General features: G+C 37.6%; 1 protein-coding gene across 16 annotated transcripts in view; it reads left to right on the top strand.

Annotated features, from left to right (window-relative positions):
* Positions 1-17,582, top strand: part of LOC140792689 (phospholipase SGR2-like) — a 39,081-nt gene extending 21,499 nt beyond the window's left edge. For 6 of the 16 annotated variants that reach the window (XM_073143818.1, XM_073143817.1, XM_073143831.1 and 3 more), the window contains exons 13-23: positions 128-224; positions 317-429; positions 610-682; positions 1,539-1,644; positions 1,939-2,032; positions 2,131-2,193; positions 14,010-14,058; positions 14,156-14,274; positions 16,025-16,071; positions 16,176-16,448; positions 17,262-17,582. In XM_073143818.1, coding sequence (XP_072999919.1) covers positions 128-224; positions 317-429; positions 610-682; positions 1,539-1,644; positions 1,939-2,032; positions 2,131-2,193; positions 14,010-14,058; positions 14,156-14,274; positions 16,025-16,071; positions 16,176-16,356 — 942 coding nt within the window. In that variant the 3' untranslated portion in view covers positions 16,357-16,448; positions 17,262-17,582. Of the gene's footprint in view, positions 1-127; positions 225-316; positions 430-609; positions 683-1,538; positions 1,645-1,938; positions 2,033-2,130; positions 2,194-14,009; positions 14,059-14,155; positions 14,275-16,024; positions 16,090-16,175; positions 16,449-17,261 lie in introns of those variants that run through there. The other 10 variants (XM_073143833.1, XM_073143821.1, XM_073143820.1 and 7 more) reach the window with 10 other exon arrangements.
* Positions 17,583-18,655: the final 1,073 nt, after the last annotated feature.

Here is an 18,655-nt window from a genome sequence, read left to right as displayed (position 1 = left end):
CATACCTAATGATCTATGATGTGATTGGAAATGTTGAACATTGTCTTTATAATTAAACATTTCAATTTCCCATAAACTTGCTATTGGATAGAAGCATGACGGTAAGAGTTCATGCGTTCCACTGCAGGTGAAGTCACTTAAAGCTAGAATTGCAGAACTTGAACAGAAACATCAATATACAAATCTAGGCAGTGAGAAAGATTACAGCCATGACTTTTACCAAGGTATATGTAGTCTGTAGGTATGAGGTCTTACCTTATATCAGATGTTCTGTTTACATATCTTAATCTTGAGGCTGTCCTTTTCCTTTCGACAGGAAAAGATGCTAAGAATACAATGAAACAGTCTCGTGACAAGCTCTTCTCAGAGCAAGATGATAGGATAAAGAGTTGCACACCTTGCATTAGATACATTAAGCTTGATTTTAAGGTGATCATTTGTTCTTTCTTAACTCCAAATTTCTTCATTTATATGCGTTGTTTGGGATGCTGCTTTCATTCCTGTTCTTTTGATATGAAAATGTGGCTGGCAGCATGGTTATCAACCTATCATCTTTCTGCTTTTCCTTCAATGGTTTGTTTATTTTTTATATCGGTCTTTGCTTTTCAGGTTGATACATTCTTTGCTGTTGGTTCACCTCTTGGAGTCTTTCTTGCCCTGCGAAATGCCCGAATAGGAATTGGTAGAGAACCTCTTGGCATCATCTTATATCTTCGTTTCTGCATTATTATTGTATATTTTGCCTTTCCTTGTTGGAAGGTCTTGAAGTAAGTAAGTGATAGCTACTTTTTGTATTTTCTGCCTGGGATATAAGCATTAATGTCCTGTTCAATTAGTAAAGGATAATGAAAGAAAGGTTCTTCATTAGTCCTTTAGTTTCTTTCTTGGGTTCAGGCTATTAGTATTTTTGTCATTTATTTTAGCTATTTGGAGTATGTTTGGTTACACATGTTGGAGAACCCATGTAGTTTGTTACTTGTTCATGAACCAGATATGATTAGGGGACTGATTTAATGATAAAATTCAAGGATCCACTATGCATTTCTGTCAGTTAGCATGTAATTATTGGTTAGGTGTCGGCATGTAAAGTAACAGTCTAATGTACCGCTGCAATGCCAAGTATGGACCAGCATTACCCCAGTTGCTTGCTAATTAGGACTATTATTTTTACTGTTGTATGATCCTGAAAATGATGTAGGACTTGGCCAGTGCAATTTTACATCATTCAGGACCAAAACTACTAACTGCATTAAATTGTGTGTTTGGGTTGTGACATACCTTATTGTTTTGTTAACAGCTTAAGTTTTTCAGTTATCTAAATCTTAGCTGCTTTTTTATGGATTCTCTTGCAACTAAATGGTCATCTCATGGTAGCTCTTTTTACAAGAAGATTTCTACATTCCATCCATGCATCCTGTTAGTTTAAAATTATGAATGTATTCTCAGACGTGAATAATTACTTCATTAGTTATGTATTTATTTCTTGGTATTAATCCTATAACAACATGCATATTGAACTTCTCGATGTTGGCTCTAAGGCAGGGGGAAAGATTATTGGCACGATGACGAGGAAGTATCTGAAGAGATGCCCTCTTGCCAAAAGATGTTCAACATTTTTCACCCCTTTGATCCTGTAGCCTTTAGGTTTGTCTATTTATCCCTCACTTTTTGGTTTATCTGTTATCCCTTAGTTCTATAAGGTGAATTTGTATGTCTCGGTCTCATTTTTGCTCCTTTTAGTTTCTCATGTTTGGACTTTGGAATACACTATTGAGATCAATAAGATTACTTCTCTAGGTTTCTTCTTCTTTTTCTGCAGAAAACACTGATAGTAGGCATGCTAGAATCTAGATTATTTGCATGCTTAATACTTCGAAAATGCACCTCTATTTTGAAGTGAGGAATATTAATTATGAACCGAGACTGGGTTTTGTACAGAATAGAACCGCTTGTCTGCAAAGAGTACGTCAGCAAGCATCCTGTCATTATACCTTATCACAGGGGTGGGAAAAGATTGCACATTGGATTCCAGGTGAGATTTGAACCTCATTCAGTAGTCCGTTTTCTTCTGTCAGGCTATTTGCATTTTATTTTCTGGCTTATGAATTTAACATTTTTAAAATAATATAGGAATTTGCGGAAGATATAGCTATACATTCTCAAGCCATAGCAAATCACCTGAAATCTTTTAAGGTTTGTTTTTGAATTTACTGTCGGAACATGAGTTTGATTTGCATCTTATTTTCATAAATTTGGAAATCATGAATTACTCTTTTTTGGAATGCTTTCAATCCATATCAAGTCACCACCTCTTTTTCTACAACCCTCCCTGTCACGACCCAAAATGGGAATTATAACCGGTCATATATCTCAATACTCTTAAAATACACTGCCTTACTAATACGTTATAAATATACACTGACAAGAATAAATAAAAGAAAAATAAAAAAATTCTATGAAATCATAACATCAAAGTAGGAAAGACTCTTTGAATATAGTTATACCATTAGATTATATTGACAATTCCAAAAAACTGCTCATACTATCATCATAGTATGATGACGGTCGGGCGTATATGCCCCTATCGTCTAGTGGTTCAGGACATCTCTCTTTCAAGGAGGCAGCGGGGATTCGACTTCCCCTGGGGGTAGGGTACTATGAAAATAAGTTTGATTATAAATTATTAATAAGCCTAGAATGAATTCTTCCTGGGTTGATGCCCGAGCGGTTAATGGGGACGGACTGTAAATTCGTTGGCGATATGTAATCAATCGTAATGAAAATAACCAATATCATGATTAATGTGTCTCTAAACGAACTGAATTAACAAATAAGTCCTAATTAGAGGTAGGGTTCCGGTGCATCTCGCTTAGTTATCACGCTGACCATTACCTAAAATATTAGAAGAGAAAAATCTATGAGCCAACAACTATATCTCAGTAAGTGGAATCCACTCGAAAGTCAAATAAATCTAATATTTATAACGTTAAATAAAATTCAAATTCAGCGATATAAAATGACAATTCTACTTAGCATGTTCTTAAAGTAACAATAATAATAATAATAATAGAAAAATATAACTCGTAACATGCTCAGTTCCAATAATATCATTTGTCTCAATTGGGTCTATACCCTATAGATTCATATCAACTAGAAGTCACTTCGAGATAACACTCAAGTCTTTTCCTTATAGCTGATTCAGTTATGATTATTAGGAGGTATCACTATGTGATAAACATACCCTATCTTTTGCACTAACTATTGAGAGAGATTAGTATCACCTCAAAAGGTCTTTCAATCTATTCTGCGACTATTTCCTAATTCCGCCAGAGTCATCTAAGAAAGTTACTGTAGTGTTATGAAAAAGGGTTTTCCCCTGGATTTCCAATTAAACTTGAGTCACCACGGAAAGTCGCAAGCGATCTATATCGAGACTGTTTACTAAGTTATACCAATACTAGTTATATTTTCCCCACTAAAATTAGTAATTTGCATGAAGTATGCGATGCACTGAATTATAATAATTAAATTACACATAGAAAATGTAATAACAAATTTGCACATGGAAAATGTTATAAATAGATTTGCACATAAAGAAATACATGGTTTGATCAAAGGTACAAAATATAATATAAATAAATGAGTGAATACACTCACTTGAGTTTCGATAATAAATAATAATACAATTTTAAATTAAATAATATCATAATTTCTAAGATTTAAAAGCTAAAATGGGTTAAATTAAACCCATTGGATTGGGCTGGGCTGCTGCTGGCCTGCAACCGACACCAATCAATCAATCGGGTTGGGCCAAAGACCCGAACCTGCAACCCACTCTCCATTTAAGTGGTACGGGTTGGGTCTGGTGGATTTGAAATCCAGACTGAATCCATAAAATAACAAAAAGGGTTGGCTCTATTTAAACCCGAGCCCAACCAAATCCCTCCCCACTATCGACGCGAGGAAGAGAAGATAGAGAGAGAGTGTGTCCGCCGGCAACCACCACCGGCAACTATCTGTTGGCCACACCCCAAGCTCCCCGACACCCTCGCGACCCCGCAAACCACGCGAGGTGGAGAAGAAGCCATAGATGATGGTCGATTGCTCGACTCCATGTCCGACTGCTAGCCGCGGATCCTCTAAAACAAGTATTTCTATTTTAACCTATTAAACTTAAATTAAATTTGAGAGGTGAAAGAGGGCTTACCGGTGAGTCGCGTGGTGGTCCCCTATTGCTGCGGCGGTTTGATCCCCATATTGTGACTCCGACAACAAGAAAGAAGAAGAAAGAAGAAGAAGAAGAAGAAGAAGAAGAAGAAGGGAAGGGAGGCTGGGGTAAAGGAGAGAGAGAGAATTTAGGGTTTAAATTTATAGAGAAAAATTCAAATCTAAATCAGATTTGGATTCGGCCGAAATACCTGTGGCTACCTCGTCGCGTGCCGGTGAGGAAGAAGGTGAAGGGCCAAGAGATATTTTTTCTCAGTTCTTACACTCCCTCTCTCTCATTTTTCCTCTCCTTTCTGCGGGCTTATTCTGAGTTGAACCCCTTCTAGAATCATCAAAATATTCCATGTAGCATTGCCACAATAGTTGACACTTGTCTGTGGAAAACTCTATACTATTTTGCCTATATTTGGGTACATTGGAGATCTTTTGTAAAACTGAATATTCCAGAGAAAGTTCTAAACTTTTGATTCATGTAACCAAAATTGGAACTTCAACCACTCAGAGTTTTGGGCTCAGCTCCATGGGCTCCCATTCGAATTCATGCCCCTTAAGACTGCTCAAGCTCTGGCCAAGCGAATAGGGTAATCGATGGACTCTTCTGCCATAGATGCCTCTAGGTGGTCTAGGATTATTCGGACAAGAATCCGGGTGAACATCTCCAAACTGCTCCTTGGCACCCTAGCAATGGTTGCAGCTAAGAGGTCTAGAGTTAGAGTAAACGTCTACCAAAACATTACTTTTTCTGTGCCAGGACAGGCCATGAGGTCTCAGGATATATGTTCAGGAGTTCCATGGAGGAGAAAAAAAAATGATAACCCCATTCAACTGAAAAGCAAGCTGTTTGAGCTACTAAGGCCCAAAGTTTTCCACTCTGAATGCTTTCTTTAGCTCACTAGATCACAACTCTCACAACGGCGAGACAAACCATCTTTTTATTCGATGGTAACCCCCAATTCAAAATTGGCATGTCTCAGTAGGAATTGGAGGAGAGGGGGCCTATGTTTGCTGGTCCAACGCTGAAGAGCGGTGTACCAGGTTCCATATCGCATGAGCAGGCCGAATATCTTTATGTGTCGTCTGGAAGGAGAGGCAACCTGCATGGCCCCTACATTGGATAATATGCCAATATTATTCCAATCCTATTTGTTGATCATAAGAGATCCCCTTCACTGCAGAGGGAATGTGAGTGTTCTCAATATCCCATCGATCCACCCCAATGATGGGACTACTAAGCTCAATGCCCCTCTGTTGCTGATTTATTTACATTTGAAGAATTTGTGGATGTCCCTATCTCAATTGAGGGAATGTCTTTCGGAGTTGGGCCGCAGACCTTCTGATGGAACAGTGCAGCTTCCAAGCCCTTCATCCTAGCCAATCTGCCCCACCCACCTGCCTCAGCCCTCCCTTGTCCCATCCTACTTCCTCTCTTCTCACTACCCATTTCCATGCAAAATTTACCAGGCGCGGAAAACTCCCATCTCCCTGCCAAACCCTAAAATCTGCTTCTTCTCTTGCTGCCAAAGTTTCTTTCAAATCTGAGGAAAAATCTTTACCTAAAAAGAAGGCTCAATCCTTAAATCTCTTGTTTCCAAATCCTCTCTCCTATTGAAACTTTCCCTGCCTTTCCCCGCCTTTACCCAGAACCTCTGTACCTCCAACCCTGATACATATAGCTATAGCTCCCTCTTTCTTTCATGCGGCAAATGATGTATCGCCGCAAAGCAGCCAATGAAGCTTCTGGCATGGAACTGTCGAGGGAGTGGTTGACCCTCGACAGCCCGTAACCTCAGCTTCATCATTCACATCACATGCTCTTCTTTAGCTTTTCTCTCCGAAACGAAATGTGGAGAAGCCAAAGCTAAAAAAATCATCTCTTTTCTCCCCTTTAAGAACAGCTTCATGATTAACTCGGTAGGCCTTCTATTGGCCTGTGGTTGCTTTGGGATGACAATATCGGCCTCGAGGTTTTGGTAATTGGAGATTCCTTAATCTTTACTCTCGTGCGGGGTAGTGCTAGAGATCAGAACTAGATTCTGGTCAGCGTTTACAGAGACCCCCCCATTGGGACAAAAATATTAACTCAACTCTCTAGAATAAGATTGATTACTATGTGAGTAGGAAAACTCTCCTCTGGTGTTTTCGAGATTTCAATTGCATTTCTAGCTCCTCCGGAAAGACTGGAGGCCTTGCTATCAACCAGGCACATTCAAGGAGGTTTACTGCTAGAATCAACAGATGTGGCCTCATTGATCTAGGATTCTCAGGCTCATCTCATACTTGGTCTAGAAGAATGAATAGGTTTATGGTCTGCAAATGATTGAATAGAGTCCTCGCTACTCCGACCTGATGCAGTCTTCACCCCTCAGCTTTAGTGCTCCACCTCCCTATGGTCTCTTCGGAACACAACCCCCTCCTCCTGGAAACCTCCCCTTGCCCACACAGGTTCCATGTTGAAAATTGGTGGTTACAGTATAGCTCCTATTCTACCTTCTGCAGAAACTAGTGGAATAACTTTTATAATCCCAACAAGCCCATATCCAACAATCTCGCCTCTCTAAGTAATCTCCTTAATTCTTGGGCCAAAAATATCGTTGGTAACTTAAACTCTCAAATCACAAAGCTAGAGAAAGAATTACTAGTTGTCTAGTCCAATGAAAACCTGGCTAAGGAAGGGCTTTTGTTGCAAGTTAGAAGATCTTTACTTCGAAAATGAAATTTACTAAAAACAAAGATTAAGGGTGGATTGGCTAAATCGGGATGATCGCAATACAAAATTCTTTCATACCATGGCATATGGCCATCAAAGAAGAAATTCTATCTCCAACCTCAAACTTAGCTTGAGTTACTAGATCCAGAATCCTAAAAGTATCAGCAGTGCCTTCATCTCACATTTCAAAAGAATCTTCACCTCCTCCAACCCTCCCTCTCTCCGTATTGGAAACTAAAGTAAATTGGGGGCAAGCCCATAGATCCAAGTCTCTGATCCCTCCATGCTTTCATCTTACCTATTAGAAGAAGAGATTGTAGCTGCTATCACGACCCGAAATAGGAATCATGACCGGCCATGCATCTCAATATGATTGAGATACACGAAGCCTTATTAATACTTTCTATGTGTACGATGGAAAAATAAATAAATAAAATGAAAATCTGTTTTATTAAATTTAAAACGAATTGCAATAAACATAAAACAATGTTAATGTTTTTGAGTCTCTAAACTAAATAAATAAAACTTCTAATCTATAGCATAAAATCTAAAAGAGCGGAAAAGTAAATAGGTGAATCAAAAGTGGAGGTGGAGTCCAGGTAGATCTCGCTCAGCCGCCTCGCTGACTATTACATGAAATAGATAAATAAATACAAAAAAAAGAATCCATGAGCCAACAACTATAGCTCAGTGAGTGGAATCCACTCGAAAACCAAATAAATTTTAAATCATATTAATGCTGAATAAAATTAAACTAAAAACAACAATATCCATAACAATATACAATAGGCATGCTCTTTAAATAATAACAATGATAACAATAGAGAGAGTCACAACTTGTAATCTTGCACGGTTTTAACATATTAACATCTTTTTAATATTTATACTGTCATATGTCTCAATGGGTCTATACTCTGTGAATCCACATCAACTAGAAGTCACCTCGAGATGACGCTCGGGATTTTTCTTCATAACTGATCCGGTTAGGGTCATCAGATGGTATCACTATGTGATCAACACACTCTGTCTTTTTCACTAACCGTTGAGAGAAGTTAGAGTCACCTAGGAAATTTCTTATTCATCCTAAGACTGTTCTCTAACTCCTCCAGAGTCACCAAAGAAAGTCACCGCAATGATCTGATTTAGAACTTTCCCCTGGACTTCCAGATAGACTTGAGTCACCACGAAAAATCGCAAGCGATTTATACCGGGACTATTCTCTAAGTCGTACCAATACTAGTCTCATTTTTCCTTTCACTAAATTTAATATTTACACAAAGTATGGTGATGCACTGAGTATAATGATTAAATACACACAGAAAATATAACAATTAAATTTTTGCATGTGCGGATGAAATAAATAGATTTGCACACAGAAATTGTAACAATTAAATTTTTGCATGTAAGGGTGAAATAAATAATTTACACAGAAAATTTATATAGTTGGACAAAGGTACGAAATATAATAAAATAAATATGTGAGTGAACCCACTCACCTGAGTCTAGGCAAGACAACCGCAATCTCAAATCTCTAGCTCACGTACTAAAAATCACCACCTTAAATAAATAAAAATTTTAATTTGAATAATATCAATATTTTTAAAATTTAAAAACTAAAAAGAACTAAAATGTGTTTAATTTACTCATTGAATTGGGCTGGGCTACTGCTGGCCCGGCCCATTCCAAAAAAAGAAATTTAATTAATCGGGTTGGGTCGAGGCCCATCCCAAAACTAAGTGGATTGGGCTACGGGCTAACCCGCAGCCCACCCACTTAAATGGTTCGGTTCGGGTCGGGTCTTTGGATCCAAAATCCAACCCGAACCCAAACCCGAAACTAAATAGAAAAGGGTTGGCTCGGGTTAAACCCGAGCCCCATCCACAGCCTTCTCTTCCCGTGACCGATGCGAGGAAGAGAAGGATCAAGGGAGAGAGTGGCCGCCGGCGACCTTGCCGGCGGCGGTTCACGATCGGCTCTCTCTCTCTCTCTCTACTTCGTCATCCTCACGAGGTGGAGGAGAACCTGTCACCGACGGCCGACTCCGACGCCAACGATGACTGAAGCCACGAGGGCTCTTCCAGAAGGCAACCATGGCGCAAGGCCAACGGCTTAGAGCTCTCGAGCACGAGCAGCAGCAGCCCGAAGCCGCCGGCCGGCGAGAGTTGCTGGCGAGGCCGAAATCCCCAAATTAGGTATTTCTAATTTACTTTATTAATTTGAAATTAAACTTGACGGGTGGGAGAGGGCTTACCAAGGAGTCGCGTGGTGGTCTCTGTTGGCTCCAGCGGCGCTCTGGCAGGCCGATTCCACGGCTTGACTCCGTCGGTGAGGAAGAAGAAGGCAAAAGAGGGGAGGAAGAAGAGAGAGAGAGAAGAGGCTGAGGTGATTAAGCAGAGAGAGACAAAATTTTAGGGTTTAATTTATAGATTAAGAGAGGATCAAATCTAATCCGATTCGGATTAGATAAAATCATTTCTGCGCCTCGTCGCATGCCGGAGAGGGAGAGGGGAGGGGCTGCACATGCAGAGCACGTGCACCCTCCTCTCTCAACCCCTAAAATTTTTTTTTCTGATTTTGACATCTGCTATTTGCAGCCTTGGCTCGGACAAAACCCCTAGCCCTGATGGGTTCAATGCGCATTTCTTTCATTGATTTGTTGAAGCATATGGTTTGTTCTTACATATGGAAATTTTTTTAAACTGGTATTCTTGATCATGTGTCACGATCCAAAATCAGAATAACAATTGTCATGTACCTCAATACACTTGAGGTACATGAAACCTTAATGACACTTGTTCTAAGCCCACTCAAATTTCACCCCTTTCTTGATGAGGTGAGTAAGTTGCTAGGCAATTCATGAAAATCTATCTACAAACCTTTTGCAGTTGTTTTCCAATCCAAGGAAACTACGCACCTCAGGCATTGAAGTCGATCTTGGCCATCTACTGACAACCTCGATCTTCTACTGATCCACATTGACTCCATCCTTGCCAATAACATAACTCAAGAAAGCAACCTTATCCAGCCAAAATTCACACTTCTTGAATTTTGCATAAAGCTTTTTCTCCCGAAGAGTTTGAAGGATTGTTCTCATATATTCCTCATGCTCTTCCCTGCTCTTAGATTATATCAATATATCGTTGATGAAAACTACAACAAACTAATCTAAGAAGGGTCCATAAATGCTGCAAATACAAACTAATCAGTATATCAGGTCTATAAATGCTGCAGGCGTATTAGTGAGACCGAAAGGCATCACTAAGAACTCGTAATGATCATAACGAGTCATAAATGCTATCTTTGTGGTGTTGTCACTTTTGATCTTCAATTGGTGGTAAGCAGATCTCAGATCAATCTTAGAAAAGACCTGATAGCCTTGTAGTTGATTAAATAGATCATCGATCTGGGTTAGTAGGTACTTGTTCTTCACTGTAACTTTATTCAACTCCTGGTAGTCAATGCAAAGACGCATCGATCCATCCTTTTTTACAAACAAAACTGGTGCTCCTTAAGGTGATACGCTCGGACGAATCTCTAATCCAGCAACTCTTGAAGTTGAGTCTACAGCTGTTTAAGTTTTATTGTGCCATTCTATAAGGTGCCTTCAATATTGATTCAATGCCTGGAAGAAGATCAATGGTGAAATATGTCTCTTAAAGTGGTGGAAGACAAGGTAGGTCATCAGGAAACACATCGGAATTTGCTTCACTGCTTGAAGTTTATGCATCTTCTGCTCCTCTCGCTCTGCTCCCACCATAGATGCCAAGAAGCCTTGGCCATAGATGGTCGTGCCACCATCGACACGGGGCATGCCGAGCAGCACACCTAGGCACGCTCTTGTGTGCTATTGGCGTGCATTTATAATATTTTTAATCATTATTTTGAATATTTAGAGATATTTTTGGGTCTTCAGCATGTCGATCTTTGAGTTTTTGTTTAAATATATATATTAAAACCTACATTCTAGTATTTTATCTTTAGATTATTTTTGTAAATGACCTGTTTTATTAAAAGTAAAATAACAATTAGTTATGAATATTATTCAACTTATAATACAATTGAATACATTCATTAAAACTAATATTAATGATTGAATACTTCATAATATGATTAAATACTCTATAATATAATTGAACACAGAATATTAATTGATAATAGTTCATAATTAAAACTAATATCTAGTTGAACGTAGTATGATGAGGAGGATCAAAAACTTTATTTGTCAGCACAAGAATAATACGAGAATGTTGCACTAAATACTGTAAATAATTTTCAAAACTCATTCATTGATAGTATTATTTGTTGTAACACATCTCACATAGTCTTCATATAAATTAAAACTTTGTAATTCTTTTATGATATAATATAAATATTGAACATGCACATAAACTAAAAAATTGATTTGATGATGATCGATGGAAATTGAATTTTTTTTTTTAAATAAGAGGATCACATTTCGTGCCTATCAGCACGACTTGATGTGGGGGTGTGCCACTGGCACACCCTGTGCCAAGTGCCATGCCACTATCGGCACATCCTTGGCCTTGACATCCTTTTTTCAAAAACCGATTTGCCTAAAGGGCTGAAATACTACCGATTACAGAAATCTTTCGATCATCCTGGAAGAAAAATTCTAGCTTCTCTAAAATAGAAAATATGACTTTTCATTCCACAATATACTATAACAGGATGCACGGATAGCCAATCTATGCCTAGTATAATATCAAAGTCAGTCATGTCTAAACAAGTAAGATCTACTAGGAGGTTCTGGCCATCAATCTCTATTGGACAAGATCTACAAATATGATCTGATAATATAGTCCTCTCTATGGGTATAGTCACCCCTAAACATGATTCTATGGTTTCATGTGCAACAAGTAATAGAGAAATAAAATTAGGTGAACTAAAAGAGTGTGTGGCTCCTAAGTTTTTAAGAACTCTAGCAGGTATTGGTGAGAAAGTAATATACTTTGCACCACAAATGGTTAGTGTTCGACCTCCTCCTAAGTCAAGGTATAAACTCTCCTTTTGTTATCAGGTATTGATCCTTGATTGTCACTACGTATCTAAGGTCTATTATTAGCTACTCTAGACTGGGATGGCTGATGTTGTTGATCCTACTGAGGAGCTGAGTGTCATCCTCCACGGGGTGCTCTGCAATATCTCGCCATATGGTTGAGCCTCCCACATTTGTAACAGTTTCGAGATACTCTACTGCATGCCAAGTTAGATGAATGAGAATGTCCACACCTCGGGGAGTTTTTGAACTGACCCTGCCTATGACCTCCCCCAGAAGAGCTTGGTTCACTTCTAGTCCTCGAAAATTATCCAGATGACTATCCACCTCTTTTGGTCTGTCCTTAATAGCTATTCTACTTCTTGTGTGGATGCTACTGCTCCTGGCAAAGCTGCTCAATGTTCCTTAGACACCATCTCAGAAAGTATCTAACACTAAAAGAGTGAGATATTGTCTCTGATGACTGGCCGCAACTTTCCCTCAAAGAAATTGACTTTCTCCTCTTCACTAGCTACTATATGTGGAACAAACCACAATAGCTCAGCGAACTTTGCCTCATAATCCACCATGGGCATGCCTCCCTATCTCAACTCGAAGAATTCATCATACTTCTTCTTCGGGCTCGGGGATAGTACTTCTAGTACTTCTTAAAGAAGATCTTCTTAAAGTTGTTCCAGGTTAACTCCTTTTCCTATCCAATGTACTGGCTTTCTTGAGCGTCGTCTGCATCGCTACTGGTGGCTTTGTATATTGAGTTGATGCTTCTCGGCTAGGGGGTCCAGTTAGCGGAGCAGGTTTAGTTATTTCTGAATATCTAACTTCCATTCACCTGGGGGCTAAGCAAATGCTTTATTACTGATTATGAATGAATTAAGGGAGTCAGCCGCTAGCCATCATTGTTGGGTCTTCAGTGATTGCCAAAAGCTAGTGAAGGGGGTGGATAGCTGCAGTAAGGATATAGGTTGGCCTATTTTCGCTTTGGTCCAAGAATGTAAATGATGGATTTCTCTTTTCCCATCTTTAATTGGTTTACGAGCAGGTGTAATAAGTAATAACACTATTGCTCACAACCTTGCTTTCTTTGCGGTTAAATACTGTATTTGTAAAGACTAGAATCACTAGATTAACCCTCCTTCAAGCTTTGATTGTAACCTGATTCCAAGTTGAATCCAAAGTTTTTGGACAGTTTGCAACACAAAAAAACGAAAGATCAAATAGTTGAAATTAAAGTCTTGTCCTTTGTGGTACTACTCATCCCCCGATAAGAGACCTCTCCATTGCATGCTGGGCTTGGGCTTTTGGTTTCCGACCCTGTCCGACTGGAGCCTTCTCTGAGATTGTATTGTCCATGCCTGGATACCCCTAGCTTGTCAGGTCCGACCTAGCCTTGGAAACCATATTCATATTCTTGATTCCTTTTCCTTCTTATTGTTGTGGCAGCATGATCTTTCTATATACTCTACTTGAGCACGAGGGCTTGAGGCATGTTAGAGAGAGAATGATACTAGTTGCATATATTTCTCTACTTTCCCAATGAATTTTCCCATAATTTGTATTTCGATCTATCTATAATGAGCCTGAACTGTTCTATTCTTCCTGTCACTCCAAAATATATTAATAACACATTGAAGGGAGACCCGCATTTCCCATTGTAATTGATCATTAGATATATTATCTTTATATGAAAAATTCAAATTCTGTCTAATGACATTTCTTGGAATAGTTTATTAAGAGTTAAAATGTTCTTTCAAGTTTCAACCTAAAGGCTTTATATTTTATCTGTTGAGACTTGAGAGAACTAAAACAATTTTACTCACCAACTGCGGTAACAACATACTTGTGAAGAACTTACTGTTTTTCCTTCTCTTTTTCCTGAGAGAGTGTGTGAAGTTATAGCATTCCAATTAAACCATAAATCACTGTTGATGGAAGTCAAACTCCTGACCTCTAAGCAGGGAATTTGGTGTCTTAACCACTGGGATATGAATCTTTGAAAAATGAGCTGTTGAGTGCTTGAGAGTTTTAAACATAAGCTAATATCTTATATTTTTTCAATAGAATAAAGCAGCCAGTATTCTCCAATCACGCAAAAAGGATAAGATGGAAGGTCAGTTCCATCTCATTTTTGTTCCTTGCTTGTTGTTTGAAGGTAAAATAGACAAAAATATTTAATCTTTGTATTTATATTATGGAAAATGTGGAAGGGGCACAAAAGAAAGAAAGATCATATGGTTCTATTATGATGGAAAGGCTGACAGGTAGTGAAGATGGTCGGATTGATCATGTGCTCCAGGTGATCGAATTTAATTCGGCTCCACATTCTGTTAGTATTTTTACATTTGACATCAGCATGTGTATCTTTTAGTTTTTGATATAACATAATTGTCTACCTTATACTATTTGATTGATTGATTTTAATCAGCAAAGTGACCAGATAGATTCTGCTTGGCATTAATTGAGCTTATAAAATTCACTGTTTTATTTCCACGGAGGTGACTTTGTTGTGAAACTCATTTTCATGCCAATTATCAGTATTAACTAATGCCAATATCGCACACATTGGATGGTTAGCCAATTTAGTCCTTGGCATTCCTGTATCATTGTTGATGACTGCCTTTCACTATGTCAGAAATCTGTCCTACATTAAACATCACTATTTGTGAGATTGCTATACTGAAGGCACGTGCCGTGTCGGTATCCAGTTGGCACTCTCCTGCGTGCCAATAGCATGTATTAGCACACATTTGGTGCATCTCTAATATATTATTTTAGGGTTGGTGTACCTGGTTTTAGTTTGAATATATATATTAAAAATCTACATTAGAGTCTTTTATTCTTAGATAATATTATAAATGACATATTTTATTGAAGATATAGAAATAGTCAAGTAGAAACATGATTCAATTTGAATGCATTCATTAGCAATAGTTTAATAATTAGAGTCAAAATTTAACAGAAAATTAAAATTTGGATTCAAATCAATTCATATGAAGTTAATCTAATATGTTCATATATCAATTTTCAGCCAATTTGAATGAATTTGATATATTAATTTTAAATTTTTTTAAATTTTGGGGGAAGTCAAAATTTTCCTGTGGTTCTTACAATTTAAATAGTTTTTTTTTTTATAGATCTAACATTAAAATACTACATCTATCTAGAAAGACACTTATAAATGATAAATCTAATAAATGTAAACTACATCTATCATTTGTAACTCAAATTAATTTTTAAAGGATTAAACGAAGAAACTACTAAGAGAATGAAAGAAAAATTTACCTTATAATGGGATTTGAAGAAGAAATCTTGAATTTCTCCGTAATCTACTCTCTTTCTCCTTCTCTACTTCAATCTTCTTCTTCTATTTTTGGTAAAGTGGCTTGACCAGATCTTTATGGATTAACGGGTTTCGGGCGACACAGATCTGGCACAGCCCGTGCCAAGTGTCATTTCTTTGTTGGCGTGACATCCTTGGTAAACTATTTATCTTCAAACCAATTCTTTATTTTGGTAATCTTAATATTTTGTGGAAGAATGAGAGAACAGCTCAAAGTTTATGTAGTTCTTTTGCCAAGTTCATGATATTAATCATTTGTATTTGTATTTTACCAATGTTGTTTGCTACTGTAGATGTCTCCCAAGATTATTTATACTATCTCTTTTATTTACCCACTTGGTAAGTATATCTCTTTTTTTTTTTTGAAAGGGAAATACATAAATCAAAATAATCCCTAACAAAAATTAAAAATCAAACCATCCGAATGAATGGTGCGGTAGATTTGTAGCTAGACAAAAACTGGCTAAGCCCAAAAGTTATCAAAAGTATTTTGTCTTCCACGATTTGCTAACTAGTTTGCCTTTTGATTAACCTCCTTAAATATGTGATCAATTTGAATATCCTCAAAAGTTTCAGTAGTCAGTACAGAAAAGGATATCTTCAGTAGAGTTTGAATGTCCCAAGGATTTTTCATTTCCTTCTTCAGTAACTAAATTAAAGGCATTGAATTGCTTCCAATCCATGTCTTGTTTAACTTCTGTTAATTTACTAAAATTTAATTTCTCGTGCTGTGCAGGATAAAACTTTTGAGCTTCCGTATATATCAGCTATTGGATCACATAAGTATGAAGAAATTGAACAGTTATATATATATATATATATATATATTTCTGTACTTATCAAATGAAATTGTTGGATCTTTACTGAACTGTGTTGCTGTTTGACAGCAATTATTGGCGTGATCATGACACTGCTCTTTTCATTCTCAAACACTTGTACCGCAATGTACCTGAGGAGCCTCTAGCTGAAGGATTTGATGATCAGTATAGTTCAGCAACACAGAGGAAGCCCATAAGTATTTTTTATGAAAGGGATGCTATGGGAGAAGACACCCCTTTGATGTTTTGAGACAATTCGTTGATTAGAGAGTTCTCAAGAAAAGCACAGAAATTCATGAAGGCAACCTAAACACTGCTTCTTTCTTCTATTGGCTCAAAAGAGTTAGCTTTCTTTCATTATTAATGTTGTCATATTAAATCCCTTTCTGACTATATTATGTTTCCTTTTCACTGTTGATAGAATTATGATAGACATAAAATATGTTATTGTTTACTAGTAGTCTAATTAGAAGAAAATAAGATGGTTTGAGGATGAATCCTGAACCAAAGCAATGCATTTGACTTGTTTGTCCTTAGGATAACAGATGCTGGTCTACCATCTTGATTGATCAAGTAGACTGAGATGGATTAATTATTATTATATGATTAGACAACAGACTTGATGACAGTTCTCTTCTTTCGGTCCTTCGGGTCAGATAGCTCACTGTAACTATAGGGTGATTGCAGATATTATTCTATTTTCGTCCTAATTGCATTCTGAACTTTGTATGTTTCTTACATGTTTTTGTTGCCTAAGAAATTCTTTTATAAAAATATTTAATTTAAGAGTTCAGAGGATAGAATGATTTTCTGATGTGAGAAAAGAACAGCACCATCACAATTGGAATTTTTCTTGTGTAATTATTGATTTAAGTGCATCCGAGCAGAGACTAGCATGTTTACTATTTTCGTTTGACTCAAGTCCTGGAATCTAAGTTAGTCATCTTTCTCTCTCATCTAGATTGACCATGAAAGCTTTATGGCAAGATCTGTTGTCTGTTTTCGTTTTGGTCAAGAATTTGGCAACAATTTATTTAAGATTGGTACCAGGTAGATCACCAGCTGTAAGAATTGAATCCTTAATAAGTTGTAGAAAACTTAGTATTTATGCCATTATTTCTCTCCTGAAACTAAAATTCTCTTAATTTTCTGCAGGTTTTCATATGATCTGTTGCGGTCCTTGCGGACTATAAGCTGGAGAAATGCATGCTCAAGATGTGTTGTTAACTCATCCGCTTTATATTTATGTACATAGACATGATGAGTTTATTAAGATGTGGACACGAAAGGTTTATTTTTTTTTTGTTTTTGCGTCATCTGTAAAAAAACAGTATTAATACCTTAATTGGGGAACTTTACGACTACACACCAGCATGTTTCCCCCGCTCATGGTGTATCATCAAATCGTAGATGGAAAGTTTCCCTATATTATAGTAGATTTTACGATTTATTTATGAAATCTGCAGATTAAAGAAAGCTGAGGCCTTGTAATTTATTATTTTCATTTGAATATCATGGGCAAGCCGTCAAACAATTGATTCAAATCACTATGGTTCTGTTTGAAATTTTGATTCAATGTGATTTGTGGTTTAGCTAATTGGATAATAACTTTCTGAGATCAAGAATTACTAAATGTAAAGATTATTCTTCTGTATCTGCTAGGCGCAGTACCAGTAGAAGATGCGTGAATAGTTTATTATTATTATTATTATTATTATTATTATTATTATTATTATTATTACTACTACTACTTTGAGAAGAGGGCTGAGATCACTTAGATTTATTGGATATGAAAAAGAAAGAGGGGATGTACAAGGGAAGAGAGGGGAGGGAGGATTACAAGGCAAGGGTTGAGGTGAATTTCTTGAAGGAAATAGGGGATCTATGAGGGAAGAAGAGATTTGGAGGCTGTAAAGATTCCTACCTCCCTGCAGAATACTCAGAAGTTTTGCTCTTTCCACAACAACCACCAGAGGATACCAATGCTTTGTGCCACAACAGCATTCCTCCTCTAGGCTGACTAAACGTCCCTAACAAAATTTGGGGGAGTTTAGTTTCCTAAGGCCAGAAGAAAGGAATTTCAAAATTGAAGGGCAAGCTGCATTGGAGTAGTAGGTGGTGGATAGATTTGAGTTCCCCGTCACACAAATGGCATCTAGTCGAACTGGAGAAACCTTTTCTACCAAGGAGGTCCCCATGTGGACTCTACTATGGCAATCTAGCTAGAGAAATGTCTTCACTTTCATGGGGAGGATGGATAGTTTGCCAAAGGCTATGCAGCTCAGTCCACCAAATCAACCCCAAGGAGAGCACCACAGCAAGAGAGCAAGTGGAGAAGATCCCAAAGGGGGGAAATTCTAAAAAAATACAATCTTAGACAAGACAAGAAAAAGGGAGTTGAGAAATTCCAAAGAGAATCTCACTCCACAATCGCAGAACCCCTAGCCTTCTAGGGTATTTGAGAGAGAGGCTATCAAAGAGCAAAAGACCTTGTTATGAAAATAAGAGAAAGGCCAAAAGTAATCATCACTCAAGGCACCATCTAGGAA

The sequence above is a fragment of the Typha latifolia genome, chromosome 7, assembly GCF_019914945.1.
Source record: "Typha latifolia isolate L0001 chromosome 7, TyphaL0001v2, whole genome shotgun sequence".
NCBI classification, from domain to species: domain Eukaryota; kingdom Viridiplantae; phylum Streptophyta; class Magnoliopsida; order Poales; family Typhaceae; genus Typha; species Typha latifolia.
Note: the sequence above shows the minus strand (reverse complement) of the source record. Positions and strands in the feature narration are given on the sequence as shown.